The sequence below is a fragment of the Eretmochelys imbricata genome, chromosome 7, assembly GCF_965152235.1.
Source record: "Eretmochelys imbricata isolate rEreImb1 chromosome 7, rEreImb1.hap1, whole genome shotgun sequence".
Taxonomy (NCBI): domain Eukaryota; kingdom Metazoa; phylum Chordata; order Testudines; family Cheloniidae; genus Eretmochelys; species Eretmochelys imbricata.
The window spans coordinates 65,276,269-65,301,488 of NC_135578.1; the positions used below are offsets into that span (position 1 = coordinate 65,276,269).

The following is a 25,220-nucleotide window of genomic DNA, read 5'->3' on the forward strand; positions in this document are numbered from 1 at the left end:
GTAATAAACCAGTCAACTAATTTCATTGGACTGTGAACTCTCTGAGGCAGAGATCACCCTTCTATTCTGTGGCCCAGACAGAGAAAGGTACCTAAATACATGTGTGACTTTACTACAGTGTGACAACTTACGCTTTGAATTATGCATAGAGAAGGAACTTCCTGGATCAGGGCCTACGTTTGTACAGCACCTTGCTCAGTTGGGTTCCTGTTATTACTGGAGTGTCTAGATGTTAATGCCATTGCATGTTTATTAATATACAGCTAGTTTTTCGGTCTAAATATTTCAGGTAACGATTTAGTATTATCACAACAAAAATGGAAGAACTAGTAACCACGAGAACTGTTCTGAAGTCAATCTAATGAGCATTCAGTTTAGGGGTATCTTCAACCTGATTTGCAAATGAGCCTGCTTCATGTCCCTACCTCAACCCATAAGGTTCCCCCAATTCCTCTTCGATAAATTCACAGATGTCACCACTAAGTAAAATTAAGGCCCATCTCCTTGAGATGGTTTTTCCAATCCGATGAAAAGTTCATCATTTTGGTGAAGATAACTACTCATACACAATATTTTTTTACTGGACCAACTTCTGTGATGGAAGGTGCAAGCGTCCAAGCTAAACAGAGCTCTACCTAAAAAGCTTGTACTGTCCACCGGCAAAAGTTGGTCCAATAAAAGATATCTCACCAACCTTCTCTCTCATATCCTGGGACCAACATGGCTACAACAATACTGCAAACACATATAAAACAACAGTTGTAAACTACATGCACACTGATGGTTTGTAATACAAAGAAACGGTGGGGAACAGTATTTCAGGTTGGTGGTTTGCTTTAACTAGCAGCGGATACATACAATGATCTAGATGGGATAAATAGAGATAAGTAGGAAAGGAGGAAAAAAAAAAAGATCAGGACCTATTTCTTCTTTGTAATTATGTGGACATATGCTGAGAAGCAGCACTGTTTAATGGATAAGCACAGACCTAGAACAAACCTGCTCTGCTACTGACTTGCTGCATGGTTTTTAGGCAACTCACTCTTTCTACAGCAGCCTACATATCTGTCTCCACACTTGCACTGGAATATTAGAAGATCTATGTTAGAAGATCTATCTATCTACTATAATAATGTGATGGTCCTTGAACTGCTTGGTGACAAATGCTTACTCCAGAGGCGAAAAAAGGGAAAACCTGAAAGCTTGATGTTGATGAAAAGCCTGTTGGTCAAGAACAGTCCATCGTTAAGTTAACATTAACCCCTCTCCTACTTCCACAGCCAATTTTTGCTTCGGATATCAACTGTGTAATCTCTGAGCAAGCCCAGGAAGACTGCTCTGGGGACTTAAGCGTATGAAATGTTGAGTTCTCTATTTCTTCACCTCATTTTTCTTGCCCCCTTTGTGACACAGCAATCAATGTCCCTGTGCCAGTCTCCTTTGACTAGAAGAATGTCCTTATGCAGAGTCAAAAATCTAAGCCAAGGAACACAAGTTTCATCTAAGTAATGTGGTATGGTAGCTAGCCTTATATGACAAGTTCTCATGATATGCAGCCTCAAAATTGGAAAGCAATTACTATTTTTAATTTAGTAATTGGCCACTTCTAAAAATACCTTCAGAATAAGAGTTTTGATCTTAGTGTTTTAAAATTAAATATACAGAATAAAAACTATTATGGTTTTCACATGGCTCAAGTAACGTCATTAATTTTGTCACAAGTATTGATAAAATAAAGGAAAAATGATCATTACTGAAAGTCTAGATCAAAAAAATGAATGCCCTTTGCCTTGGGTAAATGCATATTTATAATGCATACATCCCCCTCCCATCCGTACAAAGTAGTAAAAACCAATCAAATTAGCCAATCAAATTGGTTTTAACATGCACAAGTTTAAAGACTAAAGCTCTATTATCTAAATAATAAGAAAAGGAGTACTTGTGGCACCTTAGAGACTAACCAATTTATTTGAGCATAAGCTTTCGTGAGCTGTAGCTCACAAAAGCTTATGCTCAAATAAATTGGTTAGTCTCTAAGGTGCCACAAGTACTCCTTTTCTTTTTGTGAATACAGACTAACATGGCTATTACTCTGAAACCTATCTAAATAATGTTGCCTTTCAGTAACTTACCTGCTTTTTCAGACTAACCAGATTTGTCAAAAAATATTTATACAATTGCAGCCAAGTGCAACTTGTTTGTCTGCTTACATAAGCCTCACATCTGGCCTCAAGAACCAATGAATATGCTGGTCACCTTTTTTGGCCTATCTCCAGGTAAACCGTGTTCCATTCTTACCACTGAAATAGCCATATTGTTCTACTAGGGAATAGTTCATAAGCAAAATTAATTTTGCTTACGTTATACTACATACATAAAATCTACATGACACATTAAACACTAACACCATCAACATTACATTTTCACAAAACGATCACTCCATATCTCACCTCTCAGTCCTCATCCTCAAAGGAAACCTGCACAACACATTCAAAAGATGAGCCCGGGAGCTTACATGCATAAGCTTGTTAGACACTAAAAATCATGGACTCAGTAAAGACACTGCTGTAACGAGCCGTAAATCCAGTCTATAACCCACTTCATCCTACAACTGCAAACATAGCAACTGCACACTTCACATGTTAACATGTGAACTCCTTATGCTAAACAAACTGTTCCACCTTTTATTTAGTTGTGACACCCAAAGAACTCGGTGAATGAGACAAGCCCGTTCAAGCTTACAAACAGAAGTCGGTCCAATAAAAGATATTACCTCACCCACCTTTTAACATTAGTATTTGAGCAGGAAAAACAAAAATCAGATTTTGCAGGGTATCCTTCATAAATTCTTTTACAAAAAGAGTTGAAGTACTCATACTGTAAGTAATCAGACGTCAAATGTTTGAGTTTACAAAAATCTGCAAAAATCCTTTCCTTTTACATGCAGAACATACAATCCCCAATGATTGATCAAATGAGAGTAGTGCATGCTGACCCTCAAAAGTATTGCTCAGAGTTGCTCCACAGATTGCATACTTTGATATTTCCTAAAATGACAGTCTCTGATCACAGTTTTTAAACCAAAAGGAGGCCAATTGCATGAGTGAAGGATTGGAAAACAAACTGGCCAAGAAACACCATAGTACTGGATCATTTTGCTGTGCAATTCTGAATGTAATTGATGGGTGAGGAAGAGTAAACCTAAGTGTTCCTGCAAATATATCATCAACTTATTACAAAATAGGACAAACCAGTCATTCACTCGATGGAGGTTACATATCTGTATTGCACATTTGTGATATCACGAGGACTGTGTGATCTAGCTAAAATATAATCTGAGGTCTTCTAACAGAATGCACACTTCAGGGTTTACCACAAAATTATTATAAACGAGTGCCAGCTGTTACATGCAGATACCAAAACAAAAAGCCTATTCAGCAAGTTTTACACATGCTGTGCATCCTCTACTACCTGAATAACCACTAGGGGAACTCAGAATATCAAAATATTTTTATGGTCCTATGAATTATGACTCAGAACATTTCAAAGATTCTTGCCAAATGAAGACAAAAGACAACAGTCAGAAGTTATTAGTAGCCGTTTATTTGTATAGCATTTGTTTTAAGAAAATGTTAACAACAAAACAGCAGCTCACTTCAGCAAGAGCAAAAGGAAACTGACCATATCCAAAAGACAAAGGACCATTTGGATGCATATATTAGTAGTAGTATAACAAGATGACAGCAGGCAAGCTGTGAGAAATGTTTCAATAGAAAACTACTATGTAGGTAAAGTAAAACATTATCAGTGGCAAGCAACAGTCCATTAAAAAAGTGAAAGTGAAAGGTACAATATTGAACTGTAGAGGCCTTTTACTGTGACAGGCAGACCATAATGAGCTGTGAAAGCAAGGAGGATCACGTAGTTTATGCACAAGACAAAAGAATGTGTGGCACCTGAGTGCTTGTAATGCACAGTGCAATGAACCAACATTACCAATGTGTAAAAAATTCCTTTACACTCAACTGAAAATAACTAAACTTAACATTTCTGAAAGATCAAAAGGAGGGAGGGGAGGGGAGGGGCTTTGGAAAGATCCATGCAAAGATAAACACTGTCTCAGCTCACTGACCTCATGCCCACAAAGGCCAGAATAAGGAAGAAATAGATCTGTCTGTCAGTCCAGAAATAATTCCTGGAACCTTGCTAGCTATAATAAACAGAGTAGAGGCAGGCTGTTTTGGAATGTGTGCAGCTGAAACTGCTGTTTCTGATTCTGTGGGATCTGACCGAACGGGAAGACAATGCATGGCATTTTCCTGACCCTACAGCCCCGCACATGGGAAACAAGCAGAGCACATACATAGGTATCCCATAGGAATTCAAGACCAAAGAGAATCAGTGATTCCTTTTGTAAAGTCTTTGGAACAGGGAGCCATAAAGCAAGAAAGCCCTGGGCACTAAGATAGATTGATCTACAAGAAAACAGCTAACAGCAAGAACGGTCACTAGGCATGCGAATAGTCAAGCTGACGGAGAAGTCTGGGGGAAAGAAGCCTTCCAGAAATAACACTAAAAGTGAAAAAGATGGACACACAAAGACCTTGGCTCACTTGCCTTTATTCAAACCAAGGTACAGAAGTTCTGCCTAGACCTGCAGATTGGACTTTCAGGGACACCAATGATGAGCTGCCAGAGAACACCAAGATACTAAATACGAGAAAGGGAAATGGAGGAACCAGAAAGCAATGAGCAGGGATCCTAGTTCTCCGGGATAAAAAACCAAAATTCTCGGATACAAAAACAAAAATCTACATTTTTCTGTAAATAAAACAAAACGCTGTTTCCCGCAGCTCCCATTGGCCTGGAACGGCGAACTGCAGCCACAGGGAGCTACGGGGGGCCATGCCTGCCAACAGTCAACATCAGCAAAATGTCTCGCAGCCCGCAATCAGATTACCCTGATGGGCCGCATGCAGCCCACGGGCCGCAGGTTGCCCACCACTGCTCTATATGCTGGAAGCAGGTTATTGAAGTGTGTTTTGCAATGTAAATTTAAAGCGCATTCAAAAAAATCAGTCACAAGAGGGAAAGGTTGCGTGCACTGAGTAAGTGACACTGGTATTTTCAGTAACATTTAGTTAATAGTTAATATGGTTTTTATTTTTTCACAAAATATAAAAATTAAAGATTATCTGTAAAAACTAAATTCTGCATTTTTCCGTGGCAAATGAATTTCTAGGATCCCTGATGATGAGACATCAATACTGATTGGAGTATGTTCAGAGATATACACTACAGACATAGATCTGAAATTAATAGGACTAAACAAGGGGATAATTGGCACTCAAGGTACTACTTATGTGACAGGCCAAGGCAGCTGAATCTGGCCTTTAAGGAACACAGTGAGAACGAGGCCAAGAAATAGAGAACTCATCCCAGGGAGGTCACAATGGTCTGTGACACAGCAGAGACCAAAACACTCCTAGGAGGCTGGGGAAACAGTGTTACTATACAAGTTAAAAAACTCTTTTCTAGTAAATTAGTCAAGTACCAGAGTGAAAGGCCAACAACCTGATGTTATTGTATTTGGCTATATAAAAAGTATTCTGATGTGGTATACTGTTAGCTTTCTTAATGACTAAATGGTTTCCCCATTCATTTGTGGGCTTTCAACAAGTAATGTAAATCTTAACATATGTTGACAAAGAAGCAAGTGACAAATGTGAGACAGCTTTACCAAATGTACATTTTGTGCTTGTGTTGCCATAAAGGAAAAAGATTCCCAGGGGATGACCTGGAGAAAGAACAAGGATAGTTATTGTAAAAGCCAGAAACAAAGAACGTTTGCCCTCGACTGAAAGCATGTTTATGGATCTGTTAACATCGAATGTTCCAATGGATATACACTGGACCCTCGCTAGAACGCGCATCTATATACCACGAATTCACATGTAACGCGGTCACGGCCATGGATCCCAAATTTAATTACTTTAATTGCAATGCATTTTAATGCAGTCCCCGTGTTAATGCAGTGCCGCGCATGGATCCCAAATCCCGCGTTCTAGCGCGGGTCCAGTGTAGAAATAAGTCACTCTACTCTGCACAGATATAGAAACACTGAGGAAACAAAGTGAAATGAAATTGATTAAAAGATCATTGTTAAAAATAATGCATATAAGAACATAAATAAGTTGGACACTGATAAATGTAGACTAAGATTGTGAAAAACAAATTATCTGATCTTTATTGGAAATAAAGTATTTATTGCTTTGGAGTAACTAAGATTTAAGGGCCCAAAATTAAGCAGCCTCAATGAAAGACTATCTCAAAGCACATTCTGTGGCAGGCTGGTTAAGTCCACAAAACGGTAGGCAGGGTAGCACTCACGATGGAAGTCATGTAGTTTGGAAAAGCCTGGCACCAGAAGGGAAAAGTCTTAAAATCACAGTGCCAGTTGTGGTGGTGGTTGTTACAGAGTGGAATGACAATGGTGCTGAGAAAAGCCAGTACAATAAAGAGTGAGGAGGGAGGCACCTGTGGCTAAGGGAAATGGAGCCAGTTGTGAAGAAATTAGAGAAATGTGAGCAATATAATGGGATGTAATTAATTGATAGATAAGGATGACCACACAACAGGAAGTGGAATGAAGGAACTGTGACACTATAGACAAGTCAGCATTCAAGATAAAGGAAGGAAGCAAAGATTTAAAAATTTTATTAAAGCTAATGTTAAAAAAATTATATCATACATAGGTTGAGAAAAGAGTGTCTGTACATCTGGGCATAGTGCTCAGATTATCCACAGATATAGAGTTTGTTTTTAAAAGTCAGATGATACATAATCAGCAATAACCCAAATTTAGGTCAATAGATTTAACAATACAGTTTAGATATTACAATCTGAATACTCAGGTACATCACTCATGAGAAGTTGTATAGAGCAAAATGTATGTGGAAAGCAAAATATATCAATGAGTGGAGACTGTCCATCAGTAATTGAGAATTAGGTAGGTTGTCCATTTAGAAAATACAATCCATGAGGAAAGTATTTGTTACTTTCCTGACTGCTACTACATCAAGAAGGAACGACAAGGGACCCAGTGGAAGAGTGACAAGGTCAAAGTTGGCATATCATGTAAAGAAAGAATCTGAAAATAGGAAGAAATGGAGTTAAAAGCATGGGAGAATGTGTTTAATACCATCATGTTAACAGAGTCTATTTTTATTCAGAAATCTCTTAAAATGCTTACCAGCAGATTATCCTCAGAATCAGTCACTGCCCTCTCTCTGCACCTGAAATGCTGACTTATGTTAACTGGAGTTTCCATACAATGCTGAGGGGAGGAGGAAACCAATCTCTCTATACCCTGAAATACAGCCAAGATAACAGAGCTAGAGACAGGTTCTGTAGCTATAGCAGGGTGGAATAGAGGAGAAATAATAATCCGGGCAGAGGGAAAGAGCGCCGGGCAAGTAAGTTATTGAAGAGTGCAAGGAGTCATAAGCCAGTGACCAGATAAGTCTTGAGACATAATGTGAACTGTCAGAGTTAATTAAGAATGACTATTTCAGAGGGTGTGGGGAGGGCAAAAGATCTACTCTCTATTTTGGAGAGACAGAAAGACATCTGATTTTGGAAAAAGACTGAGAACAAAGTGGAGACTAAAAAGAGGAAAGGTGGGAGGAGAGAGAGTCTGTGATTCTCAGAAGACAAGAAGCCAGTGAAAAATGGAAAACAGAGACACCGTGCTTCTGTTTCCAGAACAGAGAAATAAGATACAACACTGTTGGTTTAAAAGTAATACATCTTAGAAAAGAGTAATATTTTGACACTGCAGATAGCACAATATAATATCTGAGAAGGAGACACGCATATCATAGCATTCCAGGGAGCTACTACAAAAACAGGTTCTGGAATTCCATCTTAAAAAAAAAAACCACAACAACTTTGTTAAACCCCACAATTATGTGGGTTATCAAGGCTAGTGGGGGTGGAAGGAGTCCCTTTTGGCCACAGATGTGGTTGCTTCACGTTCTTTTGAATGCACCCCTTTCCTCCTACTTCCAGATCCAGAATGGTAGCTACTGGGAGAGGAAATGCTTTATCCACAGCACTTGTTAATAAGTGAGAATTATAGTATCACATGATCCCAGCTAGCTCCAGAGGAAAAACATTTATCTGCAAGAGTGCTGCCCTGTTCTTCCCCAGCAGCTTATTCCAGTTGTCCAGCAGAGGAGGCTAGCAATGCGGGGAGGAAACGTGGGAGAATAGATAGTACCCCATTAAGGAGCATTCCACGTATGGTAAAGGGGGAAGGGGAGAAACAACATGAAATAACTATTTTTAATCCTCTGGATAAGGAGGAAAGCACACAAATGCTGATTTATACCCTGATCCTGTAAACACAACTGTGTATAACTTTATGCACAGGAGTAGTCCCAGTGAACTCTGTGAAACTGTGATTCTATGTAAAGTTCCTCAAGTGCACGTGTTTACAGGATTGGGCCCATGGATGAGTTACCATCCATAAGAGGAGCACCATTCACAAACCTAGTTAATGGTCTCAACATTTAGGACAGACACCAGGGGTCACATGGATTTGAATGGGTCCAGGATTTCACCCCTAGATTTTAGCCTGGCTACACAGATTCACTCCAAGATGATCTTAATCTTGAAACTTTCAGATCAAGTTAAAGAAAATTTCCTTTCACTTTACTGAAGTAAGTATTAAAACGTAAAAAAATTCTTAAGTGGATCTCTCAATAGGGTCACTTTTTTTTTTTTAAACTTGACCTTTAAAAATAGCTTTTAAAAATCTTCAGAGGGGTAGCCGTGTTAGTCTGGATCTATAAAAGGAGCAAAGAGTTCTGTGGCACCTTATAGACCAAGACATATTAGCGCATGAGCTTCCACTTCGTTGGATGCATCCCACAAAAGTTCATGCTCCAATACATCCGTTAGTCTATAAGGTGCCATAGGACTCTGTGCTGCTTTTAAAAATCTGTATTTTAAAATACATTCTCTCCCCCACCACCACCACCACATTCCATTCCTCGAACCAGCATTTTTAAGTCCTTTTCCAAGTCATTTCTCTGGTCACTGTATCCCTTCCCTTTGGCGTACCTGCACGGGACATCCACCCCGCACTTACAGAATGAGCTGCAACCTCTAGCCTAACTGCCTTCTCATCTCAATTAAAGCCCTCCCTGAACCCACTGTGGGAAAGGCAAAAAAAAAAAAAAAGCAGCACCACTCCACCGAGGCCAACCTGGTGGTGAGAGAAAAATTCCTTCCCAGCCCCTTTAGAAAGGAGTGGCTATCACAAAGCTCATCGCAGGTCCTGAACAAACCTGGCATTTTGCCACCTCAAAGGTAGGGAGGGTGGAAAAAGGACTTCTCATGCCCAAGCGTGCCCCTTTTCAACCCTTCTGTTCCCAGACAATGAGTCAGTGTCACAACACAGACCCACACCTCCATTTTTCCAGCAGCTTCTGACCTCTCTGCCTCCCTCCCTGCATCAGCAAAACACTGTTACCTTTCCTTCTGCAAGTCAGACAATGTTCTTCCACTCCCGGCTTAAAAGGTCATTATCTGGACATTAATAAAAAGCATTTCAGAAAAATTATGCTCTAGGAATTATTCTTTTAAGAGAAGTTCTGTGGCCTGTGTTATTCAAGAAATGAGACTACATGAGTGGCTCTCAACCTTTCCAGACTACTGTACCCCTTTCAGGAGTCTGACACATCTTGTGTCCCCCCAAGTTTCACCTCACTTAAAAACTACTTGCTTACAGAATCAGACCTAAAAATACACGTGTCACAAAACACTATTACCGAAAAATACATACTTTCTCAGTATTACCTATAATTATAAAAATCAATCAATTGGAATAAAAATATTGTACTTACATTTCAGAGTATACTATATAAAACAGCATAAACAAGTCATTGTATGAAATTTTAGTTTGTACCAACTTCGCTAGTGCTTTTTATGTAGCCTGTTGAAAAACTAGGCAAATATCTAGGTGAGTTGATGTACCCCCTGGGAGACCTCTGTGTACCCCGAGGGGGAAGTGTACCCCTGGTTGAGAACCACTGGAGTACGTGATCACAAAGATCCCTTTTGGCCTTGGAATCTATGATCCTCAGATTAAACACACATTGTAACTACCCAGAATTATATAGAGCTGTAATTACTTCTTGAAAAGTTACCATTAAAATACAGTATTTCTATGAGCTCTCAATTTACTGCTAATCTGAACCAAAAGTTTACAGGTATTTCCTTTTTTCTGGGTTCATGACAATACAACTTAATGTATCACGTCAGTGGGTTTCACTCTTCATGGAAGACTTCCTTGCCTTCTCATTAAGGATCATATATGATTTGCTATATTGCTATTTTAAAATATTCATTAACACATGTAAATGTATAAATAATGCTTAATTGGCATAATCAGCATCAACACCCAATATAGCAAAATATTCAAAACATTTCAAAATTACATGTAAGAAAAAAACATGCTTAATCTTTATTTAGTCTTTTATTCAGCTTTCTATGCCACACCAGGTCAGCTAAATGTTAACAGAACTTTTTCTTCAAGCATAGAAAGAATCAATTCCATTAAAAACAACCAATACACATATGTATATGCGAGAGAGAGAGACAGACAGACAGACACACACACATACCCCAGCAGTTTTCATGTGCAAACATCTGCAAACTACTCCTGTAGTTGAAAAATAATCTGATTTGCATGACAAAGTGCTCAAAGCAATTAAATTGTCTAAACAAAATTATTTTAATCATCTGGAGAAACTGCTGCCTATAAGTTTCTAAAATCTTTCATCTGGAGCCTAAAAAAATATGCAGAAAATAGCATTCACTGTGAATACTAAACAATTCCCTCTGAAGTTGCTGGGTAAACTTGCTGTTCTTAGAATCAACAACTCCTTCTCCAAACCATGTATTAGCTTTTTGGATTTACTTATTTTCAGGCACTACTACAAACCATGTACCCACACAGTACAGTATGTAAAACCTCCTGCTGCAAATCAGTAAAGGGAAAAAAATATTTAGACTAACATGTTCAAAATGCAATAATGAGAACAAATTTAGGGCTAGCTTTTAATTTTACAACCTGCTCTGAGTAAGGGGAAGCATACAGCTGCACCACCTCAGAAACACACATTCCCTTATTAGTTTTCCCTCCACCCCCTTTGCTCTAGGGTGAAAATCTGCTGCGGCTTTCCAAAAGGAGTAGATTACTCACCCTTTTGTGCAGACTCAACTCTGCTAGCTGGCGTAGCGGATGATGGGTGTGGAGCCAAGACTCCAACCATTTCTCACCTCTGCATGCTCACCAGTGTAGCGGTAGGGGCATCACAGAGCCTGCTCTGGCTCACTGCTCTGGTATCCACTTAATGGTAGTTCCACTGAGCCCGCATTTCTCCAGCTTACTTATCAGAATGCCACGTGGGACTGTGTCAAAAGCCTTGCTGACGTCCAAGTACATTATGGCCACCACACACCCCTATCCACCAAACCAGTTACCCTATCAAAGAAGGAAATCAAGCTGATTTGGCATTATTTATTCTTAGTAAATCTGTGCTGGCTCCTAGTGATTAACCCTTCATTCTCCAGGTATTCGCAAACTGAATGTTTTGTACATTGCTCTAGTAGCTTCCCAAGTATCTAGATCAGGCTGACTGGTCTATAGTTCCCCAGCTCCTCCTTTCCCCTCTTTTTAAAGATTGGCACTACATTAGCCCTTCTCCGGTCTTCCGGGATCTCTTCTGTCATCCATGAGTTTGCAAATAGTATTGCCAGAGGCTCTGAGATTTCTTCAGCACCCTGAGGTGAATAGCATCAGAATTCATTCAAATTGGTCAGAAGATCTCTGACGCATTCATTACTTATCCTGATCTGCATCCCTTCTCCTTCATTGTCTATGGTAACTTTGTTAGTTGTACAGTCACATTTTTTGTGAGAAGACTGAAGCAAGTAGTCATTGAGGAGCTCTGCCTTCCTATCATCTTCCGTTACCACCTCACCTTCTCCACTGAGCAACAGACCCCACCATCCCTGGTATTTCTTTTTTGTCTGACATATTTGAAGAACCCCTTCTTGTTGTCCTCCTTTGCCTTGGCTTTCCTGATTTTCTCCCTACACGCTTGGGCTATTCCCATATATACTTCCTTTCTAACATGCCCTTCCTTCCATTCCCTGTGTGTGTCCCTTCTAGTTTTTAGATAGCTAAAAAGTTCCTTGCGCAGCCACAGTAGCTTCCTGTGGCTCTTATCTTTCCTCCGCATCGGAATAATTTGATGCTGAGCCTCTAGTACTACATCTTTTACAAACTGCCATCCCCCTTTGACTCCTGTTCTTCCTAATTGACCTTTCCATGGGACCTTGCCTACTATTTCTCTGAGTTGGTTGAAATCTGCTTTTCTGAAGTTCAGTGTCCTTGTTTTGCTGTTCTCATGTCCTCCTTTCCTTAGGATCTTTAATTATGTCAGTTCATGATCACTTCCTCCCAACTTCCCGACCATCTTCACGCTCGCAACTAATTCACCCTTGTTATAGTGAAAACCTGATCCAAAAATGGATAACTTCCTAGTTCAGTGGTCCCCAAACTTTTCATGGTTGTACTGCCCGTTACCCCTGTCTGCCCCCGCCGCCCCCGGAAATGGGCCACAGCTCCTGGGGGTGGGGGAGAGCAGGCAGTGGTAATGGAGGCTGAGGCTGGGGCCAGGAGCAGAGCTGTGGCCAAAAACAGGGAACATGGCTGGGGACAGGGGCTGAGCCAAGGTCGAAGCAGAGCTTGGGACGGAATGAGGCTGGGTGGCGCTCCCGCCCCACCTCCTGTGGGGGCTGGCCCAGGCTGCACAGCACCCCCTCCCCTGCAAAGGTTCCTTCACTTCACCCTAGGGGTTTTCAAAAGGAGGCTAGATGGTTTAGACCCAACAAATCCTGCATCTTGACAGGGGGTTAGACGACATCACCCTTACAGTCCCTTCTAACCTTGTGGTTCCATGATTACTATAGTAAAAACTCTGAACATTCAAAATGATATGAGCAAACAGAATTACAGGGCACAATCCAAGAACCATTCCAGAAGGATGCATAGCTTCTACCCGCAACAGAAATGCTAGAGCAAACAGAAAAATATTTACATCAATACTCCCTTAAAAATTAGTTGTGGCTACTCTGTTTACTTCCCCCATCACTACTACCTGCGAACGGGAGACCGTGACCAGAAACGGTTACCTAGATGTTCTGACACTTTTTTCTGCCCAGTTCTTCAGTGACAGTGCTGCTCAGTGCTTGGTGCATAAGCACTTATCTCCGTAAAAATTACTCTGATGTCACAGAAGCTGGATTGTGGCTCCGTTGATTGATTCTGCCTGGCATGAATGAACGAAGCTTCTATTCACACACAAATATCTTTGCGATTAGCAGAGACTACTGAGAAAGGAAATACAGCAGGAGTATGACAGTTTAATGAGGAGTTGTTGTTTGGGGGGGAGGGGGGACAGGTTTGAAGCACAGTGGTGAGGTGCAGGGAAAAGAACTATTGCAGATTGTATCACACCTATTCTGTGGGTAACAGAGGATTTCTGCCACAGATACTGTCAAAACAGCACCTTTCATGTGCACAGCACAAGCTTTACCACAAAAAACCAAAAAGGAAACAAAGAAGAAATAAAATCATTTGCACAGGTTTGGCGCTATAATGAGCGCTTATAGGGTAAAACATCTAAGGGATTAGTGACAGTAGCAGAACTGCACAAGTAAATTTTCTATATATTTTATTCGCACACACGCACAGCCAGACTGTGACCCTTGCTGCACACAGGGAAAGGAAAGGGGCAATAAAGAGCACCTATTCCTCCCCTAAGTGTGCTACCCATATTGCTGGTAGCAGCGCAGATGGGAGAAAAGCAGCTGCCCCTTTGCTAATTCCCACTCTGCACAGCTTGGCAGGAGAACATGCAGGCAAGGTGGGGAAGTACACCGCTATAACGCGTGTCTATATAGCGCGAATTCGCATATAACGCGGTCGCGGCCATGGATCCCAAATTTAATTACTTTAATTGCAATTCATTTTAACGTGGTACAGCGCATGGATCCCGAATCCCACATTCTAGCAAGAGTCCGAGCAAGTAGTTGGAGTCTTGGCTCCTGCCCCATTCCTAAGGCACCACCAGCACAGGCAAGCCGGCATGGAAGGAAAAGTAATCTGTGCCAGGAAAAGGGCTGAAGCAGCTAATCATGGAGCTAGAGATAGGCAGACCCTGAATTATTATGAGTCACAATTCAGTCCGTGCTCTGCTCCAGGGACAGCAGAATGATGTGCTGCCCTTCACTCAAGGCAGACTGTAAAACTGCAATTTAACTCAATATATAAACATAAGCAAGGGGGGAAACAACTCTTGAACTATTTCCCAGAAATATTATACATAAACTGGCTCTTTCCAAAGCCCCAGCTATTTATGTGCTTCAGTGGAGAAGCAGAAACCCTGGTACCCATTGACCAAGCTGCTCAGACAAAAGCTAATGTTTTTTGCATTTTATCCTGAAGGCCAGTGATGTCAAAGGTCTATTGCCAAAGGGTAGCAGTTATCAAGCATTTGTCTAATCTGGATTACAGAATTAACATGGAAAAGATCAAGGCAATTTTGACAAATTCCAGAAAATAGTCCAAACCTTGTAAAACATCAAAATAGGAGTACTCAGGTTCCTAGCTTTCTGAACAAGCTAATGTGTACTTACAAGCCAGGCCTACCATTCCCAAACTACAACAGCTACATTGCCTGATTTCATGGTTCACTGATTTTTTCATGGTCAGGAGAGTCAGTTTAATTGTCCTGGGCTCCATAGCACTGATGTGCATGGCTTTTTCTCACAGGAAGCACCTTGTTTGTACTGTTCTGTGCCCTACAGGCATGCCATTGGTGTAAATGGCCACATTAAGGGCCATGAAATCCCTGGCCAGCATCACCAAAACCTCCCAATGCCTAGAAGAAACCAACAGTTGTGCGAAGAGCAACTGGCTCAAGCACAATGTAGGGAAGGAAAAGGTTATGTAGTAGGAAGGGAGTGGTGGGGAAATAAGGCCATTTGTTAATGCTCTGTTCCTCACCAATGCTTGTGTCATAAATATAAAGGGAAGGGCAAACACCTTTAAAATCCCTCCTGGCCAGAGGAAAAACCTTTTCACTTGTAAAGGGTTAAGAAGCTAGGATAACCTCGCTGGCACCTGACCACAATGACCAATGAGGAGACAAAATACTTTCAAAGCTGGAGGGGGGAGAAACAAAGCTTCTCTCCTTCTGTATGAGGCTTTTGCCAGGAACAGAAAAGGAATGGAGTCTTAGAACTTAGAAAGTAATCTAGCTAGATATGAGTTAGATTCTGTTTTGTTTAAATGGCTGATAAAATAAGTTGTGCTGAATGGAATGTATATTCCTGTTTTTGTGTGTCTTTGTAATTTAAGGTTTTGCCTAGAGGGATTCTCTCTATTTTGAATCTGATTACCCTGGAAGGTATTTACCATCCTGATTTTACAGAGGTGATGCTTTTACTTTTTCTTCAATTAAAATTCTTCTTTTAAGAACCTGATTGCTTTTTCCTTGTTCTTAAGATCCAAGGGTTTGGGTCTGTGTTCACCTATGCAAATTGGTGAGGATTTTTATCAAGCCTTCCCCAAGAAAGGGGGTGTAGGGCTTGGAAGGATTTTTGGGGGAAAGACGTTTCCAAGCGGGCTCTTTCCTTGTTATATATTTGTCAGACGCTTGGTGGTGGCAGCAATAAAGTCCAAGGGCAAAAGGTAAAATAGTTTGTACCTTGGGGAAGTTTTAACCTAAGCTGGTAAAAATAAGCTTGGGGGGTTTTCATGCAGGTTCCCACATCTGTACCCTAGAGTTCAGAGTGGGGAAGGAACCTTGACAGCCTGAGAACATCAGACCCCAGATCGTCAAAGAGTTGTGGAGCTTTAGGATCATGCTAGACTCATTGCTACTTCTAGACATGCAGACCCCCATAGTGCCAATGACCTAGCCACAGCCATCCCTGCTTTCATCTCCTCCAGATTAGCTTACTGCAGCTCACTCTACTTGGGGCTGAATGCAGCCAAAGCAGCTCAAGTTGATAAAGCATGTCATATTGTGTTCACATTATGAGACACATCATACCCGTGCATCCTAAACTCCTCTGCCTCCAATTCATTCAATTGTGGAATTAAAAATCCTGGTCCCTATCTCCAAAGCCCTTAACAGACTGGGATCTAGCTGCCTCATCCTTCATAACCTTGCAATATAGCTATTCTCTTCACAGACGACACAGCAGGAGACACCCTGGGTAAGTCTACCAGCAACTGAAGGCAGAGCATTCGAGGCAGCAGGACCCAGGCTTTTGGACTCCTTCTAATCAGTTTAAGTCTATGCTCAGATCAAAGTTCTTTTTCAGTAGACTTTTCCCCAGGAACAATGCCCATAAATAAAAACTAATTAAAAAAAAGGCTTGTACATATAAATGCACACATCCCTGTAACACCGGAGGAATGGATATTTTTTTCTCCTTCAAACTTAGTTCTGCACTTAGATATCAAGGTGACAGGCATCTTATAAATATAGATAATTCTCCTTCTCCTCCAGGTTCTGCTGTTCCTCTGAAAAATCTCACTGAAGGCCTCTCCTCTGCTGAGGATTCCCAGTGCCTGACAGGCTGCTCATGGCCTCGATACAAAGTGACATTGCATGCATCATTATGGAATGGAAAATCGTTTAGGGCACCAGGTTGAGCAGAAATAGCCTGTTCTGAAACCCTATGGAGTGCTGCTTCACAGAGCACCAAATGTCTTCCCCCTCCCCTCAGTTACTGTCCGTCCAGAATGCCCATTGTCCTTCCCAAGTCTCCTGGAAGAAATAAACACTATTCTCCTCCCTTAAGTAAATTTAAAAAAATAAACAAAATCCAGCTAAACAACAAACCTGAAATAAAACAGAAATCTGTGGTAGAGGAAAGACATGTTCTCAGTGAAGGGACATCTGCCATGGGCAGGAGAGCGCCACCAGGCAGCAACTGCAGATAAATAACTGAGAAGAAAGAGGCGGCAGCTCTTTCAGGAGACATAAAATTGATTTGTAGAGCTTTGCTACCATATTCCTGACAAAAAGGAGGAAGGGTTGAAATTTTCAGTCAGTACTGGTGACCAAGATTGCAGAGTATACACATTTATATACCAAGTTATTTTTGGTTCTCTCCCTTCTCCCCACCGGGTACTTCCGGACAATCTGTTCATGCAGTCTGCAGAGAGATACAGCAGGACTCAGCAATTACCAGCTCAGTTCCATTTGCACACAGATTGGTGCTACTGCAATGCACATAATTAATATTACAATAAACCCCAGCCATCAACCAGGACCATATGCTAGGCACTGTATGAACTCTCACCAAAAAAAGACAATCCCTGCCAAAGTGCTTAAGCAGAATATTTATACTATCATCATGACTTGTAAAAAAATTAAAATTTTGTAAAACATTGATAGAAACAGGTGTGTCACCTGACATTATCCACAGGTGAACAAATGAGATGGATCCTAGGTGAACCTCTCTTTCCCACCATGAAACAGAAACAGGTGGATTGAAGAAACATACACACAGAGAAAGAGAGAGAGAGAGAGAGAGAGAGACACACCCCCAAATGGATGCCAAAGTGGATCTGTTTGAATATTTACATTTCATCCAGAGGACCTTTCTAACAGATTACTTTTCCCTTTCTTCCATAGTGTGTGCATTTCACATGCAAAAATTGTCAGTTTCATTGCACAGAATGTTCTATTACAGAAAATCTATTTCAGTATACATTTTTACATGTAATTTCTGAAACATTGTGGCAACTTAGTAACCGCTAAGATTCGGGCATGTAGGAATGATATCAGGAGGGCCAAATCGCACCTGGAGCTGCAGCTAGCAAGAGATGTCAAGAGTAACAAGAAGGGTTTCTTCAGGTATGTTGGCAACAAGAAGAAAGCCAAGGAAAGTGTGGGCCCCCTAATGAATGAGGGAGGCAACCTAGTGACAGAGGATGTGGAAAAAGCTAATGTACTCAATGCTTTTTTTTTGCCTCTTGTCTTCACTAACAAGGTCAGCTCCCAGACTGCTGCGCTGGGCATCACAAAATGGGGAAGAGATGGCCAGCCCTCTGTGGAGATAGAGGTGGTTAGGGACTATTTAGAAAAGCTGGACGTGCACAAGTCCATGGGGCCGGACGAGTTGCATCCGAGAGTGCTGAAGGAATTGGCGGCTGTGATTGCAGAGCCATTGGGCCATTATCTTTGAAAACTCGTGGCGAACGGGGGAAGTCCCGGATGACTGGAAAAAGGCTAATGTAGTGCCAATCTTTAAAAAAGGGAAGGAGAAGGATCCTGGGAACTACAGGCCAGTCAGCCTCACCTCAGTCCCTGGAAAAATCATGGAGCAGGTCCTCAAAGAATCAATCCTGAAGCACTTGCATGAGAGGAAAGTGATCAGGAACAGTCAGCATGGATTCAAGGGAAGGTCATGCCTGACTAATCTAATCGCCTTTTATGATGAGATTAGTGGTTCTGTGGATGAAGGGAAAGCAGTGGATGTATTGTTTCTTGACTTTAGCAAAGCTTTTGACACAGTATCCCATAGTATTCTTGTCAGCAAGTTAAGGAAGTATGGGCTGGATGAATGCACTATAAGGTGGGTAGAAAGCTGGCTAGATTGTCGGGCTCAACAGGTAGTGATCAATGGCTCCATGTCTAGTTGGCAGCCGGTATCAAGTGGAGTGCCCCAAGGGTCGGTCCTGGGGCTGGTTTTGTTCAATATCTTCATAAATGATCTGGAGGATGGTGTGGATTGCACTCTCAGCAAATTTGCGGATGATACTAAACTGGGAGGAGTGGTAGATACGCTGGAGGGCAGGGATAGGATACAGAAGGACCTAGACAAATTGGAGGATTGGGCCAAAAGAAATCTGATGAGGTTCAATAAGGATAAATGTAGGGTCCTGCACTTAGGACGGAAGAATCCAATGCACCGCTACAGACTAGGGGCCGAATGGCTAGGCAGCAGTTCTGCGGAAAAGGACCTAGGCGTGACAGTGGAGAAGCTGGATATGAGTCAGCAGTGTGCCCTTGTTGCCAAGAAGACCAATGGCATTTTGGGATGTATAAGTAGGGGCATAGCGAGCAGATCGAGGGACGTGATCGTCCCCCTCTATTCGACATTGGTGAGGCCTCATCTGGAGTACTGTGTCCAGTTTTGGGCCCCACACTACAAGAAGGATGTGGATAAATTGGAGAGAGTCCAGCAAAGGGCAACAAAAATGATTAGGGGTCTAGAACACATGACTTATGAGGAGAGGCTGAGGGAGCTGGGATTGTTTAGTCTGCAGAAGAGAAGAATGAGGGGGGATTTGATAGCTGCTTTCAACTACCTGAAAGGGGGTTCCAAAGAGGATGGCTCTAGACTGTTCTCAATGGTAGCAGATGACAGAACGAGGAGTAATGGTCTCAAGTTGCAGTGGGAGAGGTTCAGATTGGATATTAGGAAAAACTTGTTCACTATAAGGGTGGTGAAACACTGGAATGTGTTACCTAGGGAGGTGGTAGAATCTCCTTCCTTAGAGGTTTTTAAGGTCAGGCTTGACAAAGCCCTGGCTGGGATGATTTAACTGGGAATTGGTCCTGCTTCGAGCAGGGGGTTGGACTAGATGACCTTCTGGGGTCCCTTCCAACCCTGATATTCTATGATTCTATGATTCCATTCAAGGAAGCCATATGAAGCATTCAGGGTGCTGGCATGCAAACAGTTTCAGATGTGATGGCTTGACACTCAACAAATCAAACAGTGCTTTTTTCCCCCTATATGCTGGTTAATAAGAGGCAAAAATATCCAGTTACTGGGTTCCATAAAAATACAATGAAAATATTAGAAATATTTTTTCCTGCTTAGAGTGGGGAAAGTGACTGGATACAAATTACAGTTACATAAATGAACAGAATGTTGTGCCCTACAGTCTGGCTGTAGAATTAACAAATGTGAGCTTCAAACAAAAAAGTGAGTTCATTTACCTGTGCAGGCGCTATATACACTATTACTAAATTATTTCAAGGGAGCTGAACTCTGAACAATCCTAAAACTACAAATATTGATCATTCAACATCCTTAATAGACCGCCTTCAGTCCATGTTAAGAGATGTTCCATCATTGCCAATTCTTAACAGGATCGAGGCATCCCCTGAAGAGGTTTGTATCCTTTAACTAAATACACAAGTAAAATTGTCACAGAACAAAATGGACTTTAGTGTCATAATGAAAGTAGTTTGCAAGAACTCTGCATCAAGACCCTGGATCATATCTTGGACCACTGGATAGGTAAGGAAGATCTTGTCACATTCTGAAGAATTTTCCTCTGGATTTTGCAGAATTTAGGAACAATCCACTGTATTTTTAAAAGTAAGGCTCCGTTCCAAAGTACATTGACTTCAAAAGAAAAACTCCCATTGAGTTCGACAGACTTTGGATTGAGTCCTTAATTATTTATGCTGCTGAGCTGTTTTACATATTAGCTTTATTTACCTATCCTTTTTTTAAATTCTTCCACCTAATGACCTCTTTCACTCCCCTTTCCCCCCAAGATTTACCAGTTCCTACCTAATTCATTACAGTTCTACTCGCCCCACAACACACAAAACATTTAACAGACAATATGAGTATTTGTATCTAACATTTGCAGCCTCATTCTTGTGAAACTTCCTGTGAAATGTCTTGCAAATGAATCCAACCACATTGGGTAAAACAAAACAGCTGCTTATTTCTGTTAAAAGCAAGCAAGCAACAGTGAAATAATTAATATGTTGGCATATGAGATGCCACTATTAAGTTTCAGTGTTAACAACAATTGAAATGTGGCAGTTCATGACTCAGGACTATTGTTTGTGGTTAATTACAGACTCTAGATGACAGGACTACATTGGTCCATATCTTTCTATCCAGAAGAGCTACAAAACAAAATATTTGTGAACATAAGCCTGAGTTCTGCAAAAAATATTGGAAAGACCTGAAGTCTACAGACATTCCCTAAATCTGCACTAAAGCCTGGAATTTCTGCAATGCATTTTAAAAGTGACATTAGTCAAATCCAAATAAAATTCGTGTTGAGTTACAACAAGATCACAGAGATCTCTTTACTGTTATTCTTATTGTAGGCCCTGAGCTAGTGGGCTGGAACAACAGTAATTCCAAAGGAAAACAGCTGTATTTCACAAAACACTTTCATATGACAGCCTGGTTTGGATGACAGTATAAATCACAAGATGACAAAATTATTTAAAACAGAAATGAAAAAAGGAAAAGAAAAAAGAAAAAAAAAAGGCCAGTCACACAAGTCTCCCCACTGCATTTTCAGAAAATATGCACCTGACAGACAGGTTGTAGGAAAATGGAACGCACATTATCTATAGCTTGCAGGGGTGTACTACTGGAGAAGGAGTAATGTAAAATGTTTTTTATGAAAAGACATTTAATCCACTTATCTCTTCTCTATCAATGATCAAAATTGCAAAATTTAAATAACTCTATTCCAACCATTTAGTATGTTCATCTACAGTACTAAAAAGTCTTTTTTTTGCCAAGAAACAGGTTGAATATATGTTTTTCTTTTTAAATATAAACATGTATGCATCCTCCATATGCTGGCAGCCACCATACAAGTTTAGTCTTGAAAAAAATCTGCAGTGTCACATCTTTCCATTATTTCAGCAAATAGTTTTAGTCAAGACTGAGATCTTGTTCTTGCGTGTTGGAGTTAAAGTTCAACCCGATGTCTAAAGACATCCTTTAACAGGCAACTGACTTGTCTTGTGCTGTCAGAGAAATCTACAGATGTCTGATGCAACACTGGAACTTTAAAACGCAGGAGTCCATGACCTCTATTTAAGATTAATCACTTTTATGCAGATTTCACAAAAATGTTATTTGTATACGTGGAAAGTTGAATAAACTGGTAGCCAAGCTTGCTATTTCAGCTCATTTTTAACCACACCTCACTCCCTCCAACTTCCTAAATATCATTTTCACCCCCATTCTCTTAAAAACATACGAGAAAGTAAAGTAACCAATCTTATTAAGAACAAAAGGAATATTACAAGTCACTCCTGGGTTTTTGTATCTGATTATGACCTACAAGTTAAAATATACAGGTATCATTGTAACAATATTGCTGTTATTATGGTCATTTAATATATATAAACTTAGTTATGTCATGTAACTCAGCTCACTTTAAGCACAGATTTTATTGGCTGCTCATTGCTAAGCAATTACATTTAGCTATAAAAACGTTTAGCCCTGCAATACAAACGAAGCATATACTTTATCACTGTGCAGACATATGCAGTTCACTCTCATAGTTCAACCTACATTTACATTTGTTACTATGCAAAACCCAGACGGATCCATTCATCCTTCCAACAGTGACTATTTAAAATGTATACCCCACTGAAAAGTGTACACATTAAACTCTTCAATATAATACTTTACTCACCAATGCTACTGAGAGAACTGCTACTTTCGGAATCAGATGGCATTATGGACAGCACACTGTAAGTGGACCCTGGAATAAAAAAAACCCAAAAAGTTAGTTTTCTTGCTTCGCTCCCCACCCCACAGCTTCCCTTCAATCTCTCAAGAAAGCATCTGTTCCAGTCTCTTAACAGGTCAAAACAGGTCAAAGAGGTACAGAACAGAGGCATCTCTGCTGAGATCTGGGAGACAGTTTGTTATTTACCGAGGCACTTCTACAGCACATCACTAGAATGGTATCACAGTAATCGGAATACCTGTGGTCACTGGCTTCCTTTTTCATTAATCATTCTTATTCAGCTGCATTACCGCTAATCAAACAATTACTTCTCCCAGAACTTAAGAGACAGTAATGTCCAGCATAGCTCAAGACTTCCAGAAGGAGGCCTACGCTACAGGCGCTTTCCTGTTTTTGAGACACACCAGATCTTCTATCTGGTCATGGCACCTAATTAGGATATGCTGACCCTCAAGAAGCCATTCCCAAGCTTAAAGGACTAATTTCACTGCCTGGGCTTCAATAAATCCAGGCTGCTTCTATTTGCTTCTTTCAAGTAGCCACTCTTACAAGAGGAGAGCCTCACACTATTTTGCTAATATTGGAAGATACTGAAGGCTGGGATCTTTTATTATTATGAAGAAGAAAGTAAGCTAAAATTTATTTACAAGAACAGAAAGACAGGTCTTAATTGAAGAGCTGGCTATCAAACAGAAGTCCATCTCCTCCCCACTCACCCCCCCAAAAAAATCCACCACAGAAAAAAGAGTGAGGGAAGGGGGTTATCAACTATAAGATAAGTGGCACAACAAGGGAATTTCCACTGGGATATGAAGTCCATCCTCCAGGAACCTGCCCTTAGGCTGAACGTGGCTGTGAAAGCCTCTTCTCCTCTTTTATTCTCCTAATTCTTTCCTCTCATGCTTTAAGGTTTGTTTCTTCCAGGTTCCTTGGGATTAACAGCTGAAACACTGGAGTCTATGTTTCCAGTACAGGAAGCAAAAAAAGGACTAGGAAATAAGAGAAAGATGGAAGTCTCTCTTGCTTTCCATCCTTTCAGATATGTCTCATCCTACTCCCCACTCCCCAAAAAAGACCAATTGGTTATTTGAAGGAGGAAAGAGAAGACATATGACAAATAACAGAAGCTTCCTCTGTCACGTCTCTGCGCCCCCACCCCCACCTCACAGTACAAAATAAAATTAGTATCAAAAACGGAGGCCCAGATCTTCAGCTGGAATAAATTGGTGTAGCTTCATGGATTTCAATGGAGCTGTTCCAATTTACACTAGCTGAGGATCTGGCCCTGAATTTGATAAAACAGGAGCGAATGCTACAAAGATGAGAGCAATGTCAGAAAAGTATGGTGTTGCCACAATCAATCCTTTGAAGCAGGCTCTCTAGCTTCACTAACAAAAAAAATACACACAAAAGGAATTCGGTTATTTTACCTGACAACTTTTAGCAAAGAAAGTTTCAAAATGCACTGGTTATTGAATAATTCTAATTGATTATATAAGTTGTATATTATAAAACACATGACAAGTATGTCACTTTGATACAACGGTTTCAGAGGACACTACATTAGTTACCTTTCCCCCCCACACACACACACTTCCAAAGTTTTTGATTTGGTAAAACGAGTTTTCTTTGTTACTGCTCATTAAAAGTAAGATACTCTGAACACCCACTAGAATCAATCAATCAGCGTCTCTCGGCATAAACTTCTTCCACACCTCCATAATGACCCTTAGCATGTCTTGTAGCTAAGACCTGGGGGGTTTGAACAAAAATTGGCCAACGCCTTATTAAATTAAGTGGGACCTTTTACAACCGACAATGTATACTAGGGTGAGATCAAACTAACATAGTACTTGAGCAGAATCTGAATGCATGTCTTTAAAAGTGAAAGCTAATCAATCACCTTACAAAATCACCTACCCTCATCACCTGTTTCCTTTTAGGAGTACAAGAAAAAAACTTTTTGTCACAGGCATTGAAAATGGCTTCTGGCCCTTTCCAAGAGCTCCTGATAAATTATAATCCAGGAGTGCTCCAACTCCTAAAATTCAGATTTTTCTCTAGAAACCATTTCATTGTGGATTTGTAGATAGCTAAATTTACTACTCTGCAAGGTGTCACAGTGACACAAGGGACTGACTGATAAGTGGAGAGAAAAGATGTTCTTGTGATTAAGGCTGCTGACTTGGACTCACAAGATCAGGGTTCTGTTCCCACCTCTAACAATGGCAATCTTTTATTTTCTGTAGCTCAATTTCCCAATCTATAAATATATTTCCCCAGGAAAGTTAATAGGATAAGTTAATAGATGATCATGAGGCACTCAGATATTATAATCATGAGCACTGTAGAGAAGTTGAAAGATAGAATAAAAATTAGCACAGACTTTTCTCCTTGTCACCCCAGCAGGACATCCTATCAACACTCACACTTAATACTCAGCCTGAAATTTGTAATAGACACCGAAGACACCATGATTGTCCAGAACGTCACTTGTCTTGAGCTTAAAAAAAAAAAAAAAAGCTGACCCCTTTAGGTTTTGGCTGAGATTCAAACACTCCATCTTTCCTAGCTAAGGATGGCT

The 25,220-nt window shown here is 40.7% G+C and overlaps 1 protein-coding gene across 4 annotated transcripts in view; it reads right to left on the reverse strand.

The window, feature by feature from the left end:
* The window catches only part of DLG5 (discs large MAGUK scaffold protein 5), a 188,163-nt gene that overhangs the window by 88,374 nt on the left and 74,569 nt on the right, over positions 1–25,220 (reverse strand). For all 4 annotated transcript variants that reach the window (XR_013346573.1, XR_013346572.1, XM_077821061.1 and 1 more), the window contains exon 2: positions 22,580–22,648. Coding sequence is in view for 2 of the 4 variants with exons in the window: in XM_077821061.1 (XP_077677187.1) it covers positions 22,580–22,648 (69 nt within the window). In the remaining 2 variants the exon portion in view is untranslated. The remainder of the gene's footprint in view (positions 1–22,579; positions 22,649–25,220) is intronic.